The sequence below is a fragment of the Nomascus leucogenys genome, chromosome 8 (genome assembly GCF_006542625.1).
Source record: "Nomascus leucogenys isolate Asia chromosome 8, Asia_NLE_v1, whole genome shotgun sequence".
In the NCBI taxonomy this organism is placed as follows: Eukaryota; Metazoa; Chordata; class Mammalia; order Primates; family Hylobatidae; genus Nomascus; species Nomascus leucogenys.
Genome location: NC_044388.1, coordinates 102,551,142 through 102,574,950, shown reverse-complemented (window position 1 = coordinate 102,574,950; position 23,809 = coordinate 102,551,142). Strand labels below are relative to the sequence as shown.

The 23,809-nt window shown below is 47.1% G+C and overlaps 1 protein-coding gene and 1 pseudogene across 1 annotated transcript in view; both read right to left on the bottom strand.

Annotated features, from left to right (window-relative positions):
* Positions 1-23,809, bottom strand: part of MVB12B (multivesicular body subunit 12B) — a 181,293-nt gene that overhangs the window by 74,942 nt on the left and 82,542 nt on the right. Inside the window, exon 7 of the mRNA XM_030817828.1 lies at positions 10,430-10,524. Within this exon, the coding sequence (XP_030673688.1) occupies positions 10,430-10,524 (95 nt within the window). The remainder of the gene's footprint in view (positions 1-10,429; positions 10,525-23,809) is intronic.
* LOC115836492 lies at positions 5,429-5,506 on the bottom strand (annotated as a pseudogene).

The following is a 23,809-nucleotide window of genomic DNA, read 5'->3' as shown; positions in this document are numbered from 1 at the left end:
AGGGGGTTCCCTTTGTTTTCAGCATTTCTCTGGCCAGGTCTACAATTATGCTGTCTCTAAGGAAGGGAATTATCAGGGAGAAACGGGGGCATATTTCTGCTGAAAAACTAGACAAAGAAGGTAAACATACAGGGAGAAAGGTGTCAGAAAGTTGGTTTTTCTGTGTGCATGTGTTTAGGAACCTTACAGTCAAGGCAGTGTTTGGACAGAATGCCTGTGAAGTCCAGGGGCAGTAAACGCACATTTGCTGGCCACTGCAAGGCCTGGGGCATCTCAAGCTGCAGAACATACAAGCCTCCTTCCCACATAGCTTTAAGTCCTGGGAGGTAGGCATTACCACCTCCACCTTAGACACCAGGCAATGCCTGGTGCACAGGAAGCATCCCATAAGAATGAGCCGACCTATTGCTATGTTCAAATGATCGACATTGTTACTGCAATTGCTGATATGGAGAGATGTGGAATTTAGATCCAGAAAGGCTGGGTGCTCTGCTGGCCTCACTCGGCCAGTCGGTGGGAGAGACAGGGCCTGCACCCAGCTGTTTGGGCTCCCACCCTGCTTCATCCAGCTGCCCTCGGCTGCCTGGACCACAGATTTAACCCTTTTCCAAGTTAAGAAAGGGATGTGGCCCATTAAACCAGTGCCGCCTAAGCTCTGCCATGCTTAAAAACCAAAAAGAGAAGGAAAGCACAGTGGGAAGGTGGCCGCCGATTTAAGAGCACTGAAGTATCTGTCACCTAGTAATATTTTTATTTTTCATGATGACTTAACTGGAAAAAGTCTTAACTTCTTCCTACCCATGGGGCACAGGAAAAGCAGAAATGAAAGCCTAGAGCCAAAATCAGCCCCCCAGGCACTTTTCCTCCAAAAAACCAAAGGTACATTGGAAGATTTTATAGAAGTCTCAGCCTCACGCTGCCAAGCACTTCTCTCCTTCCTGCCCCCAAGCCATCATTCTGTCACCTTCTTGAGAAAGGGATCGTGGGCTGCTTGCCACGGAAAATAGCCCACTTCTAAGTGGTGATGCGTGACAGAATGTCTCGACTTCCAGGGGGTACTGAGCTGAGCCATGCCAGAGCGCCTTTTATTGCAAGTTTCTCTGGACTGAGGAAGAAATTTCCTCTGAGTACTCTGAGAAGTAATCTTATATATCAAAATTATATAAGGGAGCACACGGCTAAGAAGATGAAGACCATGCTGGGCCCAAGCCAGCGTGTCCCATGTGATAATTCTCAACAAATCTTTGGGTTCTTTCTCGGATCACATCCCTGCAGGGGAGGTGAAAAAGGAGAGAAGTGACATTCCTACACTGCTTCCTGGTTTATAAAATGTTCTTACATACCCTAGATCTTCACAACGATCCAGGAAGGAAACAGGCATTGCTGCATTGTTTTAAAGGTATGAATACTAGCATTGCCCAAAGTAGCATTGTGCAGGGTCCTTATACAGCTTTACAGGATGCTAGTCACATATTTTGTGCAGTGCGCAACCTTGGCAACTGCTCACAGCAGCATGTATGATGGCCAGTATGTGTCAGAGCCAAGACTCTGACCCTATGCTTCCAACCCCAAATGCCCTATCAGGTCAGCAGGCTTGCCCTCAGGAGCACAGGACAGGGCAGCTCTCGGTGACTGATGAGTGAATGGAGTGAACAATCTTGCTCTTGTCTTTGCCTTTGTTTACCTACATCCTCCTCAATTGAAAAAAAAAAAAAGAGGGGAGCCTCCATCCTCTCTAAATATGATCTCTGCCCTCGCAAAGTGTTCACAGGTGAAAACTCTCCAACACAGAGTAGTGTGGGGTAAACCAGGAGAGAGCATCAGCAGCGGGAGGGGAATCAGAAAAACCTGGTGGAGAGGCAGCTTGGGAGCGGCCTTCAGAGCCAGAGCCAGGGACAGAGAGAAGAGAAGGTGGTGAAATCTGAGCTGCTGGAGTGGCGGGGCAAGCATAGCGCAAGGCAGAGGCAAGGAGGACGCAGGGAGCGACCCAGGCTGGTGGGACATGGGTGGGGCTGGTTGTTGACAGCCCCAACACCAAGCAGGTGAGGTCTGAGGTCTGAATGAATGCAGTCAGGCTGTGGTGGGGCAAAGGTGTGATCTGAGAAGCAAGGGGCCCAAGGAGGTCTTTGGAGAGATGAGTCAGCTACCTGGGCAACTGGGCTGAGGCTAGAAAAGCCTGGTCAAGGAAGAGAGTCAAGTAAGGGCTGGGCACCAAAGCCTGATCCCTGCCAGACTGCAGCCCAGAAGGCCCGGGCCCAGCCCCATAAGTCAGAATGCAGGCGTGTGAAGAGAGGACCATGCTTAACACTCAGCTCCAGAGGACCTGCTGGGGAACTGATCCTGACCATGGACTTCATCTGGAGTAAGATGACCCAGAGCCCAGCTCAGGGTTCTCAGGGTCTATCTCTCTGTGAAGTCCTGGAGGAGGCACTCGCACTGCAGAAAACCTCCAGGAGGCAGGAGTTCCCCAAGTGCCCTGTGTGTCTGCCTGCACACGCTGTTCATTAACTTCAGTGACACAGCCACCGTGGTGGATGTAGAAAAGCACATCCAATTAGCCAGGCCTACATGAATATTTGCACTCTTAAATCTTTTGCATTTCGAAAGGGTTAAAGCTTATTATTAGCATATAATTTACAGTCCTTTCTCCCAGGAAAGGAATAATGCACAGTAAATGCCACATTCATTTTAATAATACATGTTACAGTCTGTGCCCAACATCTGCACAAAGGTAAAGGAGACAGATTTTTTTGACATGTCCCACTCTGCCATCTAAACACAGGCTTTTTGTTTCTTAAGTGACGGAAGGTTTAATCAAGAAAGCAGGCAATTCATCAATCGAAACAAGGCAGTGTGCGTGCGCCTGACAGCACACACATGGTTGTGTACAGAGCAAACCTGGCCACCTGTCAGCCGCACCTTTTACATCAGGATATACAAATACACCATGCGATCAATTCCCCATCCGCTCCCATTCATTTCTTCTTTTTCTTATTCTATTTTTCTTTATACTTGATTTTGTTGTCAGTCAGGGCAAGAGGAGATGGATAAACAAGCGTTCTTATAGGTGATGGTTCTTATAGGTGATGATAAAAATGTATCTGTCTTTAAAATGACTTCTTTCCTCCTTGGTTCAAGCACAATTATTATAAATATCTTTTCACTTCATTCAAGAATTTTCCCATATGCTATTATCAGTGGCTGTGCCAAACTGATGTTCCTGTCTCAGATCTGGGGCAACCCTCCCATACGCTCACCCACCACCGCTTGAGCCAGTTGTCAGTGATTATGAAAATCCTCTGTGGAGCGAAGAATCTCAGGGAAGCCGGGGTCAGAAATGCAATGCCACCCCGAGCCACGAGAACATATCCACTGAAGACAAAGGCCACAGGGACCCCTGTGAAAGCAGAGGCTAACACTACTCAGGGGCTTGCACCAGAAGATAGTGGCTCTTTCATTCCTTGGTGATTATCAGGAACACACTCCGCCCACACACTGACCCGAGCACAGAGACACACACTCACCCGAGCACAGGGAAAAGGAGAACCACAGGCACACGGCACACCCAGAATATGGATGCAAATTCTGCGGCATCAAACCATGAACATTACAACATGCCAAACAGTTGTGTTAGCACACCTGACACAGGAGAGAACAGCGCTTCTCAAGCACCCTATTGTTTGAGTCTTTTACCCTTCATTTTCCCAACCCTGCAGTGCTTCCTGATCATTAAAGTATTAAGTTTATTTTCAATTTTCCGGGCGAGTTTTTTTTTTTTCCTAATTGAGAGGCAGAAATCATGTAATCACTGCAAATGAAAGGAAAATATGTTTGGAATTGTTTGGTATGCTGTAGATGAGTTTTTAAATGATCACATTGTAAGATACACATTTTTTTCATCATAAGATGAAAAGCTGGTGGTAGAAATTTTATCCAGTTGGATGAAATATATAAATCATGAATTTCATAATACTGATAATTAAATGTCCATCTTCCAATTTAAATGAGGACTAGATTAAAACTGCATGGAGAAGGCTGATATTCAGAAATCATTAATTATTTTTAATTGCTTTGTGCTTTCCTACTCCAATGTCAGAGCTACATGGCTCACCCACGGTTCTGAGTTACAGATAAAATCCTCCTTCTCTCTGTACAAGGGGCCATGATCCAAACTGATGTGATGATGGACACTGACTTGACCACACCGACATCTTTCCTGGTGTTAAACATCCTGAAAGGGGGGCTGGTTTTTAAAAAGCAAACAGCTGTGGAGGGCAATAAGCTGCCTTTTCCAGCAATCAAAAAGGAAACCGAAAAAAAAAAAAAAGAAAAAAAGCTGAAGGCAGAGTGGCCAATACACCCCAGTCTGCCAGGACAGATTCAGGTTACGGCTTCTGTCCTGGGACAATTGTGTGCCCCCTTCACTTTTATAGTCAGCCTAATGCTGATGGATAAATGAAGATGTCAGTGAGCCAACCTGTCTAGGTCCTAAAGAGGAAAGCAATCCTAGCCCCGCAGCTCACCGCACTGTGTGGCTTTGCGGAGTTTCTGCATTGTGGTTCACCCTGCATTCATGGGGTGTTTGAGATTTTTTGGTCTTATTATATGCCAGCTTTAATAGGTATTTGCTTAATTTTACTATGCCAATTTTTTTCAAAAAAGAAAAATAAGCTATGGTTAAAAACTGTGCACTTGGAGATAGAAATCAGATTAAAGCAACAAACACGACAAAAGAATAGGATGGTATCGTTTCCCATCCCACGGTCCCGTTTGTTAGGCAAAACCTGCCATAGGACAAAAAACCCTCCTAGGTTAGAAAAGCCGCACTGCGCTCTCCTTGGTGGCCCCTCTCCTTACAGGAAGCCTCTGGTGCAGCTGTGAGCAGCAGGTTTGGGCAGGGGGTCGGGGAAGATCTGTCTTTCCTGACATTCCCTGAGGTCTCCAGCCCCATAAGGTGCCTGACGCCCACCACAAGAACATTTCTTAAGAAACATCTCACTCGACTTTCAGACATTTTAAGTTCATTTCAAACAAGTAGGTGTCCCCCCAATACATGGATATATATATATATCCCCCAATACATGGATATATATATATATATATCCCCCAATACATGGATATATATATATATATATATCCCCCAATACATGGATATATATATATATATCCCCCAATACATGGATATATATATATATATATGTTGTTCTTATCAAACTTACAGTTATAATCATTGAAAAGCAATTGTTACGTTGTTTACAGCATTTTATGGAGCCCTCCTCCCCCCGCAAGGTGGTAAATATTTATATTTCTCTCATTCATGTCCAGTGTTGTCTGAGACGTCTACTAGCTTTAACATGTATCCATAGGATTAACACTCATGTAGCAATAATGTGGGAAAGTGCAGAACTAAAGAAATGAAGAAAACAAAAGCACTCATTTTGGCGGTAGAGGTTTTTTGCTCATTTTGTTCAGCTTTCTAAGGAATGCATATGTGGGAGTCAGCGCTGACCCATGGGGCCATGTTTATGAGGAAGGACAGCTCTTCGGGCTTAAGAGAATAGTTCAGTTCTTCCCAAGCAACTAGCTTGTTTCTCTCTTATCCCTAAGGGACAGCCCTCTGCCTCAGAACCTAATCTAGATATCCCCTGCACACAGCCACACGTACTTTCTATCCTATTTCCATTCACTTGTGTTTCCTCACTTCCATTTTCATTTGGCCGCATGTATTTTTGGAGCTACCTTAAATCCTTCTGGAATAGATGAAAGAGAAATGAGTGAATGGGTAGACATCTAAACATATAAAAAATTCCAAGAAAAAAAAAGGTAGGGTGCCACCATTTGGGACTAAAATAGAAGACTTTTCAGGAAAGATAAGATGTTCTTAAGAAAAGTGACAGCCACTAAGAGTCCTGACCAGGAAACTCAGGGGTGGGGTTGGAGTAGAACTTAGATAAATCAACATGACCCGGAAGAAGGCCCTCCAAAGAGGTAAGATCTTAAAGGCATGTTCGAAAAACCAAAGGCACAAAGCTACAGGGGTCACACCAGTGAGACCAGCGCCAGGAAATCTACAGTCAGCAAGGTAAGAACCATCAAAAAAGGTTGTTTTTAAATATTTTGTTTAGAGCAAGAAAGAGTAAGGATGAATAGCACCCATGGCTTAGGAGTGATGACCCTAACTGGGGGTTGGCAGATGTTTTCTGTAAAGGGCCAGAGAGTAAATATTTAGGATTTGTTGGCCATCCGGTGTTGGCTGCACACACCTAACTCTGCCATTGGAATGTGAAGCAGCTATGGACCATTTGTAAAGGACTGGGCATGGCTGTGTTGCAATAAAACTTTATTTACAAACACTAAAGATTTTCATATAATTTTCACATGTCCCTAAATATTACTCATTTTTGTCCAACTATTTAAAAATATTAAAACCATCCTTGGCTTGCAGGTCACACAAAACAGGCCGTGGATGGGATTGGGCCATGGGCTTTAGTTTGCCGACCCTAACCCAGATGGATAACAGAGTGAGCCAAGCCAAGCGACCATCATTTTATCCTTTTAGGGAAAACCATATTCAAACCCTACAGAGTGACACAATGACGGGGGACGTGAAGAGTAAGGAAGGCAGGGAGGTGGCTCAAGCAGCCAGCTGCCTGCCCACCCAGTCCACATCCAGAGGGCCGCAGGACATAAAGGATGGTGCTGGAATTACAGACAGTGATCTCTGAGGAACTCGACTGAACAGGTGATTTCAGGGGACTGCATAACAAGGAAAAAAATCACATTTTCTAAAAAGGACAATAAGAAAATTATTGATCTGTGGTCTGGAAGTGCTCTGCAGTAAACTTTGAAAGCATAGGCTCATGAGTGCTCAGGAGAAAATGGTGATCCTGCAGGCTGGCAGGGTTTACCAAGGACATGCCACACTCACATCAGGTCTGTATTTTTTCTTACTACAAAAGCAACATGTGCTATTATGGAAAATGAGTAACTGCAAAGAGGCCAAAAAAAGAGGAAAGTCCCAAGAAAAGCACCATAAACACTAAGGTGTGGACCTTTCCAGACCTTTAGATGTATTTTTTGTTAATTTTAAAAAATTAATTTTTTTAAAGAGACAAGATCCATGTTCCCCAGGCAGGAGTGCACGGCTATTTCCAAAGGCCATCATAATAGCGCATTATAGCCTTGAACTCCTGGCCTCAAGGGATCTTCCCTCCTCAGTCTCCCGAGCAGTTGGGACTACAGGCATGCACCACCACTCCCAGCTTAGACGTAATTGTTAAAATGAGATCACTCTGCACATTCTGACTTGTTACCTGTTTTTCTTTCTACTTAACAATATTCATATATATCTTTTAATCTAAGTCATCACTTCTAGATGGCTGAAAAGTTAAGGCTACTGTATGGATGTTTTGTAATTTAAGCATTCGTCTTTGTTTGGGGCATTTAAGATCTATGCACCTCCCACCCCTGTCTTGAAGTATTACTTTTGAGAAGTGGCGGTGCTTATCCTTGTGGATAAATCTTTTTGCACATCTGTATTTTCTAGGAGATACTGCTAGGATAAGTGTGAGGACAGATGCTGGCTTTGTGGCTGTTTGGATTAGGGTACAAGAGAGCAGCGCGTGGGCCACAAGCATCTCAGGATTTCAGCACTGAGTTAGAAAGAACTCCTCACCCCACTTCTGTGGGCAAGAGAGAGATACAACCGGACAGTGTAGAACGGCTGGCAAATTTTGGCCGGCAGAATGCACAGTATCTGAAATTGCTGGGTGGATGTGACAGAACAGGAAGACAGGGCCCCGCTTAACAAGGAAGGACCTCACAGGGATGGGTGGGCTGGTAGGAGGTGGTGGTCCCAGACACCACAGGCATTCAAGCAGCAAAATCAGGATGACTACCTGGCCCAGGGGTTTGGGAGGGTACTCCTGTGCAAGGCAGACAGGAGGCTAAATGCTTCCCTTCATCTCTTCCTTCCTTCCATGACCACGTCAAGAACACTGTTTTGTGCCAGGGATGGGACTACGTATCATCTCCACTGGTGTCTCTTGCAACTCTTTGCCACGTCTCACCCTTAGCAGGCATGATGGGAGCCAACTGTCTTAGTGAAAGATACAGGAAAAGGGATCTACTAGCAGGTATGCCACTGAGAAAACATTTAAAAGTTAATATACTTTAACAACCATACATACACATTAAGTGTGGGCTGTTTTTCAAATTTCTAATTACACTGTTTTGAAACCTACTTATCTTAGGAAGGGATGGAACACTAAGGGAGCAGTAATCGAATGTCTTCAGGAGGGACACAGAGCACACCAGGAGTCTGCACCAAAGGCTCAGCTCCTGAAGTCTGCAGTGAACCTGTGCCAGGGCCAGTTAAGAGGCAGAACGGTTTGATGATTCATTTCATTATCAGCAGAACTCCAGCTATCAAGCATCGGTACTGGGCAAGGGCTAGGGCCTGGGGCACACTTTGCCTTAACTGTTTTTGGAAGAAACCATTGGAAACCCTAACTTCACAATACCAAACTGAGATAGGCCACTCAGTGCCAAATACTGTTCATATGGGGGTAAGGGGGGTGGTCTCTGCTCCCTTCTAGCCAGAACGACTCGCAGGCAGGCTGCCAGTGGGTGGGTGGGCAGGCTTCCCAGTTGCACCATAGTTGCCCAGTGCTGAGCTTGCAGGCCTTATGGAGCCAGCAGGTCCTGCAGGGTATTTCTGGCAGCAACACAACAAAGCGGTCCTGGACCCCTGGCAGAGCAATTTGGTGCTTGCAGCCGCTGAGGAGGCCTGAAACTGCCTGCTGCCGTGGGCTGTAGCCTCAACTACCTGTTTGGAAGATAAAATCCAATTGACTGCCACTTACATAAATGTAACAGGAAGTTTCTGAATGGCTTCCCCTGTGTCTTGAGGCTGTTACCTTGGTATTGCTAAACTAACAGCTGAAATGAACCCAGACAACACCTCATCAAAGCTGCGGGGCGAGGAAGCAGAGGTCCAGAGGCAGACAGCAGTGTTCCTGCCAAACCATAGGAGATTTCACTCTGTGGCTCTTTCCTGCAGAAACGCCAACAGCTGGGAAAGCCATCAGAGAACACAGGTAAAGTGGGTGTAGCCAAACGCTGTGGCTGGAAAAAGATTTGCGAGCTGCAGAAAAAAAGTCATCTGTTTTGATGGAGCTTCCCTTGTTTGCATTCTGAATGGGGGTGCCCTGCTGGATTCCACAGGCCTATTCTGCACCTCTATGCCACTAAGCATCTGGGGAAATATTCAGCTTTTCTACAAAATAGGTCATCTTTCCACACTTGTTATGCTCCTTGTCGACTCTGCTGAAATAGCCACAGCACAAAAGAAATTCTCCCTGGAGATGCTGTTCTTAGACAAACATGTTCCCTCTCCCCTTGGAGAGCCTGGCTCCTGCAGTGGAGCCAGGGACGGGGGCTTAAGAACATCCTGTTCCTCCCCTTCTCAGCAGGAATGTCACCCAGAAATGGAACAACTGGTTTTTGCTTATACTTCCAAACCTATTAGGGAGTGATCATAACGAGAAAAACTAATACTGACAAGAATTATGCCATTGTTCTATTTCATCTATTTAGTAACCTGTAGTTGCAATTTTTAGAAAAAAGATTACCTTTTAAATAACCAATTCATTATGGTACATGAATGAATGCCATGTTCCTGTGTTCAAAATGTCACTCACCACTAAGGGTGTGTGCTGGTAAGTGGCACCGATTTGCCACTTTCCCCTTATACACAAACACCCCTCACTGGCGGCCCAGGATAATCGGAGGCGAGTTTGTGGGTTTCCTCGGCTCTTAGCAAGTCACCTGCGCTGCCAAGCACCTAATGAATCTCAATTCTGTAATAAGGCTTGTAAGTTTTCCCCTCCCTGGGTGAAGGTGAAAAGGAAAACTAGGACTGATGAAGTTCCTGCCAAGGTAACATTATCAATTTCAAGGCCGAGTTCAGAAACCACAGACTCATGCTCCAGGGGTGTGAGGGGAGACCGCCAGTGTACCCGCTGGCCACAAACCTGGCTGTGAGAAATGACAGGTGAGGACAGACTTGGATATGGGTGAGCCGACCAGGGCTCAGCTCGGTGCTGCTCCCGAGGCCCCGTGGGAAGCCTGCCCGGGTCTGGCAGGTGAACAATGTGGCGAGTATTCTCTGGAAACCTCCCTTCAAGCCTGTGAAATCTACACATTGTTTTTCATCATTAGTTTCAAAACATGCTGAGTATTTGGCCCTTCTCTAAGTGCCGTGGTGATACAAAGGAAAGGGAAGGCCTGGTCCCTGCAGGGAACAGGCCCCCTGCAGGGAAGAAAAGAGAGGTAAGACAGATCCCACGAGAAAACAGAGAACGCGTGGAAGGAGGTGGTGCCCGGGACACAGACTCAGTAGCTGGCCTGCAGCAGTGGCTCCACATACCTGATATGGCATACAAATTGGAGTGCTGATACTCGTAGTCCGTCCGGGTGCTGTTCCTGCCTCGGAAGGTGGCAGGAAGTGTTAGAGAGATGTGCCTGAGGAAGAGAAGGAGGAGAGAAAGGAGGTTACAAGGAGCATTCCCCAAGACTCAGGAGGCACCAAACGCCATCAACAGCTGAAATGCAGCACAGATCAGCGGGCGGGGTGGGTGCTTCTGGTGGCCAGCGCCTCCTTCTCAATCAAGCATAACTCCTCCACTGGGCTCAAGTCCTCTCAAGGAATTTGGAAGTTTCTAGACATCAGCAGCCACCCTTTTTTTCCATACTAGAAAGGACAACCAAGAGGAAGAAAGTGTGTCCCAAGCCTTACAGCAGGCCCAAGGGACTCTACAGGGTGGCAGTTTGATCCAGATCTCTGCCCACTGGGCAAAATGCACCAGCGGGACTGTAACACCCAGGCGCCGAACACCAGCCTTGGTTTATTCCAGGAGTCATGCAAATGCTTCCATTCCTACACCGCAGGGCTGCTGAGGATCACTGCGCATGAAGCACTTTGTAAACAGAGGTGTTGGGAATTATTATTGCCATACGAGTCCAGGAGACTAATGACCTCTGGAAATCAGAATGGCACATCGCTCTCAACTGCGATGTCTGTGTGTTCCCCCTCAGGCAGCGCACACTGTAGGTGCTCAGGAAAGCACCTTCCAGAAAGATACAGCACGGTCTTTGATGGCTCAGGTGTTAGTCATTAAAGCTTACAAAGAAACACAGCCTAAGTGAGCATTTAGTCAAAAGAAAACAATCCATTTGGTATGGTCACCAGCTGCCTGTAGTGAATGCTGAAAAGAAAAATTAAACGAATAGGAAAATATTTAAAACCCAACAGGACTGGGGGAAAAAAACAACAACAAAACCTCTTGGTGGGATGACTGGGGGCTGTGTTGCGATAGCTCAGGAGCCTAACCTGTGGCCACACCCGGACATTTCCGAAGAGGAAGAGACTGGTGGAGGGAACACTTATCACATAAAGTAAGTGGTCAATTACTGGGTGCCTTTTTCACACAGCACATGTGTGACCTTCTAGAATGACTGCTGTGCATAAACACTCCTGGGAGGGCCGGGCACGGTGGCTCACGCTTGTAATCCCAGCACTCTGGGAGGCAGAGGTGAGTAGATCACCTGAGGTTGGGGGTTTGACACCAGCCTGGCCAACATGGTGAAACCCTGTCTCTACTAATCCCAGCTACTTGGGAAGCTGAGGTGGGAGAATCGCTTGAACCTGGGAGGCGGAGGTTGCAGTGAGCCAAGATCATGCCATTGCACCCTAGCATGGGCAACAGAGCAAAACTCTGTCTCAAAAAAAAGACTCCTGGGAGGAAAGGCTCTCCAGGGAGGGGATGTTCCCACAGGTCCAGGATTGAGCTGGAACCAGAAGGAGCTTTCCAGGGGCAAGATGAGCACAAGGGCTGTGAAGGCATTGGGTCTGCCAGCCACAGAGTGAGAGCTCATGGCAGACACTCAGCCACGGCCCAGCCAGGCTGAATCAAGCACCAACTGTATGCTCAGGGCTTCAGGGAACCAGCAGACACATGCACTGTAAGCATGTCCACCGGGTGCACTGGTGTGCATGGAAGGAACCTGAATATTCTTTGTTACTGCTGCTAACTAAGGGTACAGAGGTGAGCTCCCTCAGCTCAGGCTGCAGGGAATAAAGCAGAAACAAATCACAGTGCAACGTGACATGTGCTCAGAGAACAAGAAAAACTGAGTGCTGGTAAGCATGAAAAGAAGGAACAATATATTCTGTTAAAGGGAACGGGGCTTCAGGACCCCTCAGCACGTTATGGGAGTGAAAGGCACCCACCAGGGAGTCAGAGAGAGCCAGCACTTCCCCATAGGGTTAGGCACGTGTCGGAAGCAGAGCTAGAAATGCAGGCAGGGCCAGATGGAAAGGGTGCCAAACACCCTTGCAAGAGGCGTGGGTTCAAACTCCTAGGATGGAGGTTCCTAAATTCCCATCATGGCATTAATGAAGGCGTCAGTCGTCACCTGGGAACTTGCTACAACACAGACTCACAGGCCCTGACCCTGGGGAGTCCAATTCAGTGGGCCTGGCCGGGTGCAGCCCAGAAATCTATTTTTAACAAGCTCCAGCAGTGAATCTGAAGACTGGCCAGGTCTGGGAACCCTGCGAGGGTGAGGAGCAGCTGCAGAAGGGTTTTCAGCAGTTGATCAATGTCTCTGACCACAACACTTAGTCAATGAAGCTGAGCAAACAGAAGAGTGAATTATCGACTGTGGTTGTGGTTGAGCAGAACTAAAATGATGACAGGTGACCCTGCTGAGAGTGTCACCAGGTGCCAGCCCTGGGAATGCAGGTGCCACACATCCTCCTAAGGCTCCTCACAACGCCCCTTGAGGCAGGTATGGGAGCAGCTACACAATATGCGCGGCCCAGTGCGTGTTGAAAACATGGGGTCCTTATTCAAATGCTATCAAGAATTTCAAGATGGCAACAGCAGAGCATTAAACCCACGGTGGGGCCCTTCTGAGCACAGGGCCTTGTGTGTGTGACTAAAAGGATCTAGGGTAGGTGTTATAACTGCACTCACTATACCAATGAGGGAATTTCCAGGAGCCGGGAAAGTATTTTGCTTCATGGCTGCCAGACTAAGATTTCTAAGCCTCCAAAGCCCTAAAAAGGTGCACACAACCTAACTAAGGATGCAGAGCGATCTGTGCAGTGCGGTAAACACTCCAGGGGCTAGAAGCATTCAGGGAGGCTCACAGAGGAGGCAGAAGCATTAGCAGAACTTTGGGAGCCAGGTGGACATGGATGATGGCAAAGAGGCCAGCCAGGAGGCAGAGGAGAAAATGGGGCCAGCTGAGCTGTTGGGTGGTCAAATATGCATCAAACACAGATCTGTGGGGGACTCAGTGGTGGCAGGACAGGAAGGGGACACGAAAATATCCATAAAGTTACCTGAACACTTGGTTACAAGTGTGATCATTTCCTATGGAAGGCGGGAAGACTCAAGTGCTATGAAGGGCAGGGTAGGAGGAGACTCCCTGGAAGGCTTCCTGGAGGAAGGGACATGGAGGTGGGAACTGAAGTAGGCAGAAATCAGAGAGATGCGGCAGGGAGGAGGGGTGAGCACTCGAGGCTCTGTGGGGAGTCTGACCTCCTCCAGACTTAGGAGGAAGCCAGGGTGGCCAGGCCTAGAAGGCCAGGAAGAGAGTGGGGCCAGGCCACGTGGAGCCCAGCATGGGTTCTGCCTTTCTCTGGAAGCATTTTTAAGCAGAAATGTGCCAAGATCCAATTTACAATTTCAAAAGCTTGCCCGTCTGTGGGAGAGTGAGGAAATAAAACTAAGACGCCAATGTGGATGGGAATGGTAGCAGCAAATGATCATGAGCCTACAATTATTCACTACCTACTTTGTGCAGAGACTTCATTCCTGTCGACATGACTTGCCACAGACCCTCTAAATGGACAGTTTTGGGGAAATTTAGGACTTAAAAGAAATATATGAGCAATAACAATAACAAAAAAGTATATGAACAACAGAGAAATCAAGGGGCCCGGCTCTTCAGCTGCCCCATGCAATGCTGATGTCCGGGACCAAACTTTCTTGTCCCTCCAGGGCCTCAGATTTTGCCTGGCTCGCCCTGCAACTCACCCCCAGCCCCAGGTTCTCTTCCCTCGTTGGAGATGATTCTTTTTGCCCACTAACCCCCACCCCGTCAACTCCTACTTCATCTCCAACTTTTGCAAGGTTGCTGTTTCCAAGGGTGCTGGCTTAGCTGTCTTCTCACTCCGCACACTTCCACATCCCCAGCACACCAGCCCACCTTCCAGATTCTGCCTCTTGCCACTACTTACTTCCCCTCTCCTCCAGGAAGAGTGGAAGTCTTGTTAATCTCTGAACAGGCCTTGTTTTTCTCATGGCCTGATTCTTTATCCATGTCACTCCCTCTTCCTAGGAATCTCCATTCTTCCTTCCCGACTCTCCAAACTCCTATTCATACTTCAAGATCCCACCCAACCATCCCCTCTTTGGAAAAGGCCTTTTCCTGGGCTTGCCCCAGACTGGATTGGATGCCTGAGTGTCTTCTCTCACCCCACTCCAGGTATCACAATACACTTTGGTCATCTGATATAAACCTGTCCTCTAATGTGATTGTGACCTCCTCAAGAGCAGGGCCAAATATCATCAATTTTGTACTTCATTTTCTGGGACAATTTTTTGTCACAGGGTAGACAATTACTGACCATTTGTTGACCAAATCAAGTGTTGTAGTTCGCTCACTAAAACTCCTGGGTTTCTTTTTTAACATGAACTGCTGTTAGTCTCTATCATTTCATTTCTCCCTGTGTGTATTTTCCCAGTTAGACTCCAGGGGTCTCTGTCTGATGCCCTGAATCTCACCTCTCTCCAATATGGAGAAAACCAGGTACGGGTAAGAAGAAATCAGCAGCAGCAGCAACCAGGAATTTATAAGAGGGAAAAAAAAGGTTTCTGTTCATATACGATGGACAATGTATGCCTGATGCAGCAAATGTGAAATTAAAAGAGAATTCAAGTCAGAGGCTGCTGTATTTTTTGCAGAATAACTGCTCAGTAGGGATCTGCTGAATTGAAATCAGGTTACTGAATACTCCAGCTGACGGGAGTGGGTAAGGGACGGCAGTCAGAGAGCAGCAGGTGGGAAGACCCCCTGGGCAGAGAAAGCTTTAGGGAGAAGGGCTCCTCCCTACACGGCAAATAGCTTCCCCTGCATTTCCGCTTCCACTGTTCCTGGACACAGGAAGCAGGGGACATGGGGACAGGACAGAAAGGCACATCGAGGCTTCCCATTAACGAGAATGAACAGTTTGGGCCCCAGGGACAGATTACCTGTGGTTAAACAGGACAAGTCACCTGCTGAAGGAGAAGTGGCCCAGGGGTGCTTTGGTGTCAGATTAGCCTGAAAGTGAGAGACAAAGACGAAGCCTCTGCCATCAGCTGGGTCTCAGGCGAGATGAGATTCCAGTTCCCCAGTGTGGGGTGGAGCCCCACCTGCCAGGACCTGGGCTGGGGGTCCTCAATATATCACCCGGCCTCATCCCCTCAACAACCTTTTTAGATAGGAGTAATTAGTCTCATTTAACAGAATAGGCAACTGAGGCCCTGAGAGGTAAAGTTGATGAAGGGAAAGCTAGGTATGAATGAAGAGGTCAGTCCATGTGTCCTCCGGAGGTGGTTATCGCTATGTTAGAGTTACCCCAATTCAGCTTCACTATCGGGTATATAAAATGAGACTACTCTATCAGGGCCACAGGGTCCCTCCTGAAGGCCCTTTTGAAATCAGTGATGCCAGGGACATGACACCTCTGCCGCTCACTAGCTCAGTGATCCCGACAGGTTACAGTGAAATATACAGAGCTGGATGACCAATGGCCCAATCGCACACCCAGGGAGGCAAACCAGTTGTAGTGGTTGAGGGCGGTGCCCCCAAGTTCGCTGGATGTGGGTTCAAATCCCAGCACCAGCACCAGGGAGCCACATGGCCTTTGGCAGGGGTGTGTTGCCTCCCAGGGCACAGAGGGCCACCATGCAGGCAGGGTTGACAGCACGGAACCAGGCATGCATGAGCACATGCAAGTACGCGAGCTTCAGTCTACTCCCACTCTCCCCATTCTTGCCACCCTCGCATTATTTTAGAGTCTGGCTCATGAGGGCCTCCGTGCAGCACCACAACAGAACCCAAGGGGCCTTTCCTCTGCATCAGGATGAAATCCAAACCCGCCCATGGCTGAGAGGTGCTGCCAGCTCCAGCTCCGGCCCATCCCTCCTCTCTGACCACGTCTTGTCCACCCTCCCTGCATTCACGTCCGCCAACCTCAGTAGCCGCTTTTGTTCCTCCAGCCCCTGCTCTTGTTCCTGCCTCAGGGCCTTTGCACTTGCCACTGGCCCCAAATCTCAGCGGCTGGCTTCCCTCCCCAGTCAGGCCACCCTTCTGAGGAGGCACCCCCGCCACGCTCTTATAACACCTGCCTCCTCCCTGTGGTGCCCTTCCCACTCCACCGGGCTGTCTGACTTGTTTTCATGTCACTAGAACATGATCTCCACCACGCCTTTTCTTCCCACATCCCCACGGGTGAGAACAATGCCCAGCACAGTGAGCACTTAACAAATATTAGGGAAATCCTCTAAGATTACCTACTACTTGTTGATCTGATTCTGACTTGTATGTAATTAGGGATAGTTTTGGGAAACTTCCAGGAAGCCTTGTCACTTCTCTCCTTCTCATCCCCACAACTGGGTTGGTTAATGGCTTGGAAAATGCAACTATTTCTGATTCATGATATTTTTAGGTGAACAATAAATTCATCACGGCACTGCTTAGAAAGCCAAAAACTAGAATCAGATGAACCATCAAACAATGGAGGACTGGTTAAAAAATCGTGGTACCACTGTTTCATGAAATATTTGGCTGTCTTTTAAAATATTTTAGAAGACTCTTTATTGGTCAGTGCCTATGCCTATGACCATAGCATGCAGTGTCTATGGACGAGCATCCATAGACAGGAAGTCCTTATTTTTATGCTTGGAATTGTGGTCAGTTAACCCAACACTCTTTGGCTTCTTTCCCATACAAAGGCCTCTGGTTCATGAGAATAAAGAGGTTGAACTGTCCAAGAAGAGATGGAAGGAAGGCCCCGATCACAACCCTGTACCTGGAGGAGGGAGGAAGGAAGAGACCAGGAGCTGCACTAGGCCACTGGCATCGGACGCTCACCTCTTCTGCAGCTCCCAGCCAAGGCAGTTATAAGAATGAGTAGGTGCTCGACAGCATCAAACAAAACCGCGAGGTTGGCTGGGAGTGGGAGCTCATGCCTGTAATCCCAGGACTTTGGGAGGCCGAGGCAAGTGGGTCGCTTGAACCCAGGAGTTTGAGACCAGCCTGGGCATCATGGTGAAACCCCGTCTCGACCAAAAAACAAACAAACAAAAAAAACCAAAAATTAGCCAGTTTTATAATCCGGTCTCAAAATAAATAGATAAAAATTAAGAAAAAAAAAAAAACCTGAGAGGTCCATGAGAATGATGGTGGCTGGTGCACTAATGGACAGCAGTTTCAGTGGAGTCATTTTAGTGGGCCCCAAAGTTGACCACTCTGTAGGCAGATCCATGAGTTTAGATTTTAGGAGAGTTCGTAAAGCTCCCCAGCAGACTAAGGAGAAGGAGACTCAAAGGCTCAAGAAACTGTCTCTACTTAGGACAGCGCCGGGAGGTAAAGGCCTTTTGGCACCTTCCCCAGTAGGTCTTGCACCCCTGGAGCAAGGGCTGTCCATCAGAGGACAACCATTTCTGCCACTTGACTCCAATGATGGATTATTATTCCAAAATCTGTTTGGTCACTGGAGAATTGTAACTGGAACAGTCCCTAAATCTTCGGGGAGCGTTACCAAGCTATCCTCCCCTTCCCCCACCCACGGAACTGCCCGAAGGAGACAGGGCTCACCCTGCTGCTTCTGGTGGCCATCACATCTCTCTGCAGGGGGGACTGGCTGTTCTGTAACAAATAGGTCAGCAAGTACACGCTGCCAACGATGACAGCTCCAGCTAAATACATGTTGAGGGGAATTTCATTTTTTCCCCCAAGTCAGTCTCAGGCACCTTATTCAATTAACATGGCCACTAAGCTGCAGACAGCTCCATATAAAAGCCCTTCAGTTATAGAATACATTTTATTATGTGACAATAGTTGCCAGCACGATTTATTTCCTTTGATGGGATTCTGCTTTTTCCTTGTTAATTTAAATCTGTATTTTCTAGCGCTGATTCCAGGTCTGTGTGAATTTTTAAAATGTTACCATTAATCTTGTGGACCCAGTGGCCACATATAATGAAGACGGTTCTGCCCAGGCAGCTGCAGTGCCTGCTGTCCCCCCAGACTGTCAAAGGGCAGCGTCGAGAGAGTGGTGACTTGCAAGGCAGAGGCGCGCTCATAGTCAGAGGCAGCTGCCACTTTGATCTCCCAACCCTTATACACACACACCCACACCACGCGCACACACACACACACACACACACAACCAATGGGGTTCACAGGATTCCAGAAAATACAATGAAAAGAGGATACATCCTGGCAAATACTGATGGTGACTTCAGACTTTTCCTCTGCCATACTAAATGCTGGAAGACGATGCAGCCACAGAGTTTTGAAGGTGAAAATAGTTGTGATTCAGCAATTTTGTACTACTTTAAGTTGTCTTTTGTGCAGGAAGACAACAACAGAAGATTACTCATGTCACCTTCTCTAGGAGAAACACTTAATAATACATTCCAGATGATTCGAATTTAATAAGAAAGGGGAAGTAATGGGACAAAAGGACCAGCATTTATTCTTCCCTTTTTGAAATTTGAGGAAAGAACCTGAAATGTGGGAAATGACCTATTTAAGAAAATTTAAAAATATCATCAGTTGACTTGTTTACAGCGTGTGCCTGTCATATGCATCTTATGACCCCTAACCCAACCCTACGGCGAGGTGCTGAGAGCACCCCTACTCCACAGGTGTCTGAGAGAGGCTCCACAGCTTGCCTCTCTGCTGGCTACAGCTTGGACTTGAACACACAGTGTGCAGGAGCTTGGATTTGAATGCTGATGGGGCCAATTACACAATTCATGCTCTTAATTACGACAGTCTACTCAAAAACTGGAAATAATATTACGGTGTCTGACTCAGAATATTATGCAGACATAAAATGATGTTTACAGGCTTTGTGGAGAGGGTTGGAGTGAGAAGCTTGGGATCTGTGTATGGAATATGATCTCAGCTGTGGAAGGAAAGGACAGGAACCAGGGCCTTGGGGCGGCATTTGTCATGGCAATGAACTGGGAGCAGCCCAATGACCATCAATAAGAGGAGGCTAATAAAATGTGGAATTTTCATATAATACTAAAGTAGGACAGAACGAATAGATGAAGAGAGCCAGAGGTTTTTCTGTAAAAATGGCCAACTCCCAAAGACTGGCTGTTAAGTAAAACAAAACCAAAAAACCAGCCAAGCAAAAACAAAGTTGCAGAATGATGTATTATAAACAATCCCATAAGACAATCTTTTTTCCGTGGGCACACACAGCTAAGCTACAGTACAGCAAAGGGATGGAGGGAGAAACTTAGAGGTGACTGAGGGGCAGGAGAGGCTCATGGTATTGATGACAGAAGCCTCTAAAGTGGGAGTGTGGATTCTCCCCACTGCTTTCCCATATTTTTTAAATGTTAATTTTTTTCGATGAGAAATTATTTCTTTTAATCAGAAAAAAAGATGGCAAAAACTAGGGGAATGCTTCTCAATGTGGTTGGGAGAGTAGAAGAGACACACGTATGAAAGCATCCAGCGTGGTGGTGCTTGGTGCTGAAGGGACACCTTTTCTATATAATGTGTCTGCTGGTGGACAAAGACCAGAGGTCATGTACAAAGGAGAGGAATGGATTGTGGGGACAGCAGAAGAAATATGAAAAGCAACAAAAATCAAGTTAAGATAGGAAGGGGAAGAAGAACACAGCAAATGGCTAAATGAAATTCCACTTTATTCCTGCAAACACCACTGGGAAGAAGTCATCTGTGACGCACAGCTTCTGTGCCAGGTGTAAGGACGTGCTTAATGAATGCCATTTAATGAAGAAAAAGGCTCTTATAAAACACCTGGCACAAGCAGGGTGCGGGAGTCACACGGAAGGGGACCTTTGCTGCACCTGCTGGCATTTTAATAAGCACCTTCTAGAGCGCCCGCTCTCCAAGGCTGGTCAACGGTGTCAGAAAGAGGTCCCTGACCATTGCCCACACTTGCTGACAGTTTGGGGAACCTTATTTCTTAAAGACCATATGCTCAGGTATCGGATCGCCCTGGAAGGTAATTAAAATGAATCATTTTCAGCTGGAAGGGCCCGACTAACACTCGAATCCTCCTCAATGACTTCACAGCCAGGATTCCTGCTCCAAGTCCCCTGTGTTTCCCAAGTGAGGCTCTGAATTACGATTGAGATCTGTGAAGACCCAGAGATGTGCGGAGATACTGTAATTCTTTCTTGTAACTTGGTTCCACTAAAACAGAAAGTCAGTTATTTTAATCACTCTAGGCTCTAAGATATTTTTAGTTGTGGTGATTTTTCTTTTCATATTGATTTTGGAGCCAACCTCAGGGAGAAACCACCATGCGCAAAGTTTACTATCATTTCTCACAGTCTGATGAGTCTCTTTTTTGTTCCGTTTTGTAATTGACACCAGCCAAGACAAGTAAGGTTTTGTAAAACTTGAAACAGACCTATTTCCTCTACAGTTATAGTCACTATCTTATAAACCTTCTATGCCCAGACCTAAAACTTAATTCCAAGTATTACTCAATGAACACAAGCCCATCCCAGGGGAGCTGGACCAGTATCAACAGGCACACAAGGCCGCTATAATTAGGATGTGGCGACTGACTCAGCGCACTTTACTGTGCTCCTACTGTGTGCTAGGCACTGCCTGGCACTGAGACAGTTTAAGAAACCAAATGAAACTTGTATCTTCCCCTTTAGGAATTTATCTATAAGTCAACTGAAACACAAACATTAATCTCCTATATCACAAAGTAAAAGCTCTGAATATCAAAAGATAGGCCATAAAGGACAATACGGTTATATGCTTCGATTTTAAAACAGTGGCATGAAAAAGAAATAACTGGGTGTGGTGGCTCACGCCTGTAATCACAGCACTTTGGGAGGCCGAGGCGGGCGGATCACGAGGTCAGGAGTTCAAGACCAGCCTGAACAACATGGTGAAACCCCATTTCTACTAAAAAATACAAAAATTAGCTGGGTGCGGTGGTGCGCGCCTGTAATCCCAGCTTCTCAGGAGGCTGAGGCAGGAGAATTGCTTGAACCTGGGAGGCGGAGGTTGCAGTGAGCAGAGATCACGCCATTGCACTCCAGCCTGGGCGACAGAGTAAGACTCCATCTCAAAAGAAATATCCAAAATAACAAACATCTGTTGAGAGTCTACTACAGGCCAGGCACTCTGTTAGGCCCTGGGAGGTATCCGGGGACGTGGGAGCCGTGGTCCAACCTGCAAAAATTAAAGACTGTGGCTGGGGAGAAGAGGCCTGAGCAATGAAATAGTAATTCAAGAGTCTAGACAGTGGCCCAAGAGATGTCACAAAGCCAAGGATGGGCAACGCAGGCTCTGGGAGTCAGAGAGGTAGGAAATGGGATTTGACTTGCATGGCTAGGAGTGGCTTTCCAGGGAGGCCTGCGTGAAGGCTTTGTTTCTGGAATTTTCGCTCCTGTAATTATTTAGGACTATGGCAGTTACTACCCACTGGGCACTTGCACTGTTCCTCATGCTTCATACACATCTCTAATGTAAACAATCCAGCAAGGGAAGTAGTACCCTATACATGGGGGAAAAATGGTTCAGAGAGGTTAAGTAACTCACCCAAAGTCACACAGCTGAAGAAAATGGCTGGGCTAGGATGTGCATTCATGCTCTTTCCACATGCCATGTTGCTTTACCAAGATGACACAGGGCACGAGGTAAGTGCAAACACAGACCTGTTCATTTTCCATTGAGGAAGCCCATTTGCCATGATCAATGTAACACCAACCTACCAGGCTGACTGTAGAATGGGTTTTCCTCATGAGCAACACACACACACGCGCACGCGCGCACACACACACAAAACCAAATCACTCTGCATTGGACAAGGGGAAAAAAAAGCTGCCACTGGAAGACGAAGGAAATCACAATTCCAAACTCCCTAAGTTCCTAAATGCATAAAGTACGTGCAGCTTGACGGCATATGGCAAATCAATTACTAGTTTAAATCTTAAAACAAAAACATGGCAAGTGTGGTGCAGAAATAATCAAGAACAACGGTTAGGTTTAGATTACAGTGGGCCACTAGAGTTTTGAATACAATTAATCATCATTCCAGGCAATGGGAAGCCATATTGACACTTATTCCTAATTTGAATATTTAATTAGGGTGAAGTTCTTCATCAAATTATCGCAGAACTGGGAGAAAGCCTGGAAGACTTACACAATTACTATCTTAACCCCTTCCCAGCTGCTCACCTGTGAGCACAGCCGTTCTAGTCCCAGCTCCGCAGGGGAGGATGCCTGTGCCCGGTCTCTGATGCTGTGAGGCGCTGGAGGGGGTGCTGGTGACTGGAGTTGTAACTGCAGCAGGTGGGAGCCATGTGGTGGCAAAGGAAAGGTCTAAGGGGATGCCCTGCTCATGCTTAGGCTAAGTTCTGCATTGAATCCTGGACACAGACAGAAAGCCAGCATGCATGGGTGCTCACTGGGCATCAGGGTGGTGCTGTGTCCCCCCATTAATTCTCATGACAAATCCTGCAAAGGAGGCATTTTTATCCCCATTTCACAGAGGAAGAAATAGGCTCAGAGAGTGATAAAACTCACTCAAAGTAACACTGCCTGTGAGTGGTGTAAAGAAGGCCCAAGGGACACACACACACACACACACACACACATACACACACACACACACACACACAGAGTTACTCACCAAAAGTGATGACAAAGAGAACACTCAAAGGCCCACAAAAATGTTTTCAAGGCTGTATTTTGGATCATCTGCACCGTGTGGCTAAATCAAAGGAAAACCAAAACCCAGGCCTCCTCAACCGGCATTCTAAAATTTAACTCTTGGGTTCAAAATGCATCACTGAGCCCCCCACAATGGAAGTCATGATGCCGCTGTGGCCAGGGGCTCAGCAGAATGGTGGAGGTGGGGCCAGCAAAGCTCAAGGAACAGTCCCACAAGGCCAATTTGAGGCAAAGTGACAAGGTGGCCATCAAAACCCTGCAGAGTGGGACTCGAGAGGGTGGGCGCTGCGGGACAGGTGTCCTTGGGGAGGGGAACGTCCGCAACAGGACAAAAAAACGTGAACTCTCCTTCTTTCAAGATGGCCAAGGCTCAATGATAGCATTTAGAACTATACATCAGCTTGGTGATTACGTTTCCTTAATGTATGCCTTTGCTATCTGAAAAGACTTTTACTAACATTTCATAGATACCATGTGATTCTACATGACCAAAAACAACACATTTTCCCATATAATCTCCCCGAAGGACCCAGGACATGGCCAAGGGCTGAGTGCGCACATGGGACTGGACTACGGTAGGTCCAGAGACCTTTCTGCTTCCAGCCTTCACCGAGAAGCCGAGAAGGAGGGACATCCTGGTAGTTTCAGGTTAGCCATTTCTCCTTAAAAGCCTGCGATGGGTTCACTTCCCCTCTTGTGGAAAAGGCTCCATTTGCAGTGGCCACTTTCAGCAGGAAGTGGATGGCCAGGCAGAAGGAGGGAGCCTCCCCAGCCCCCT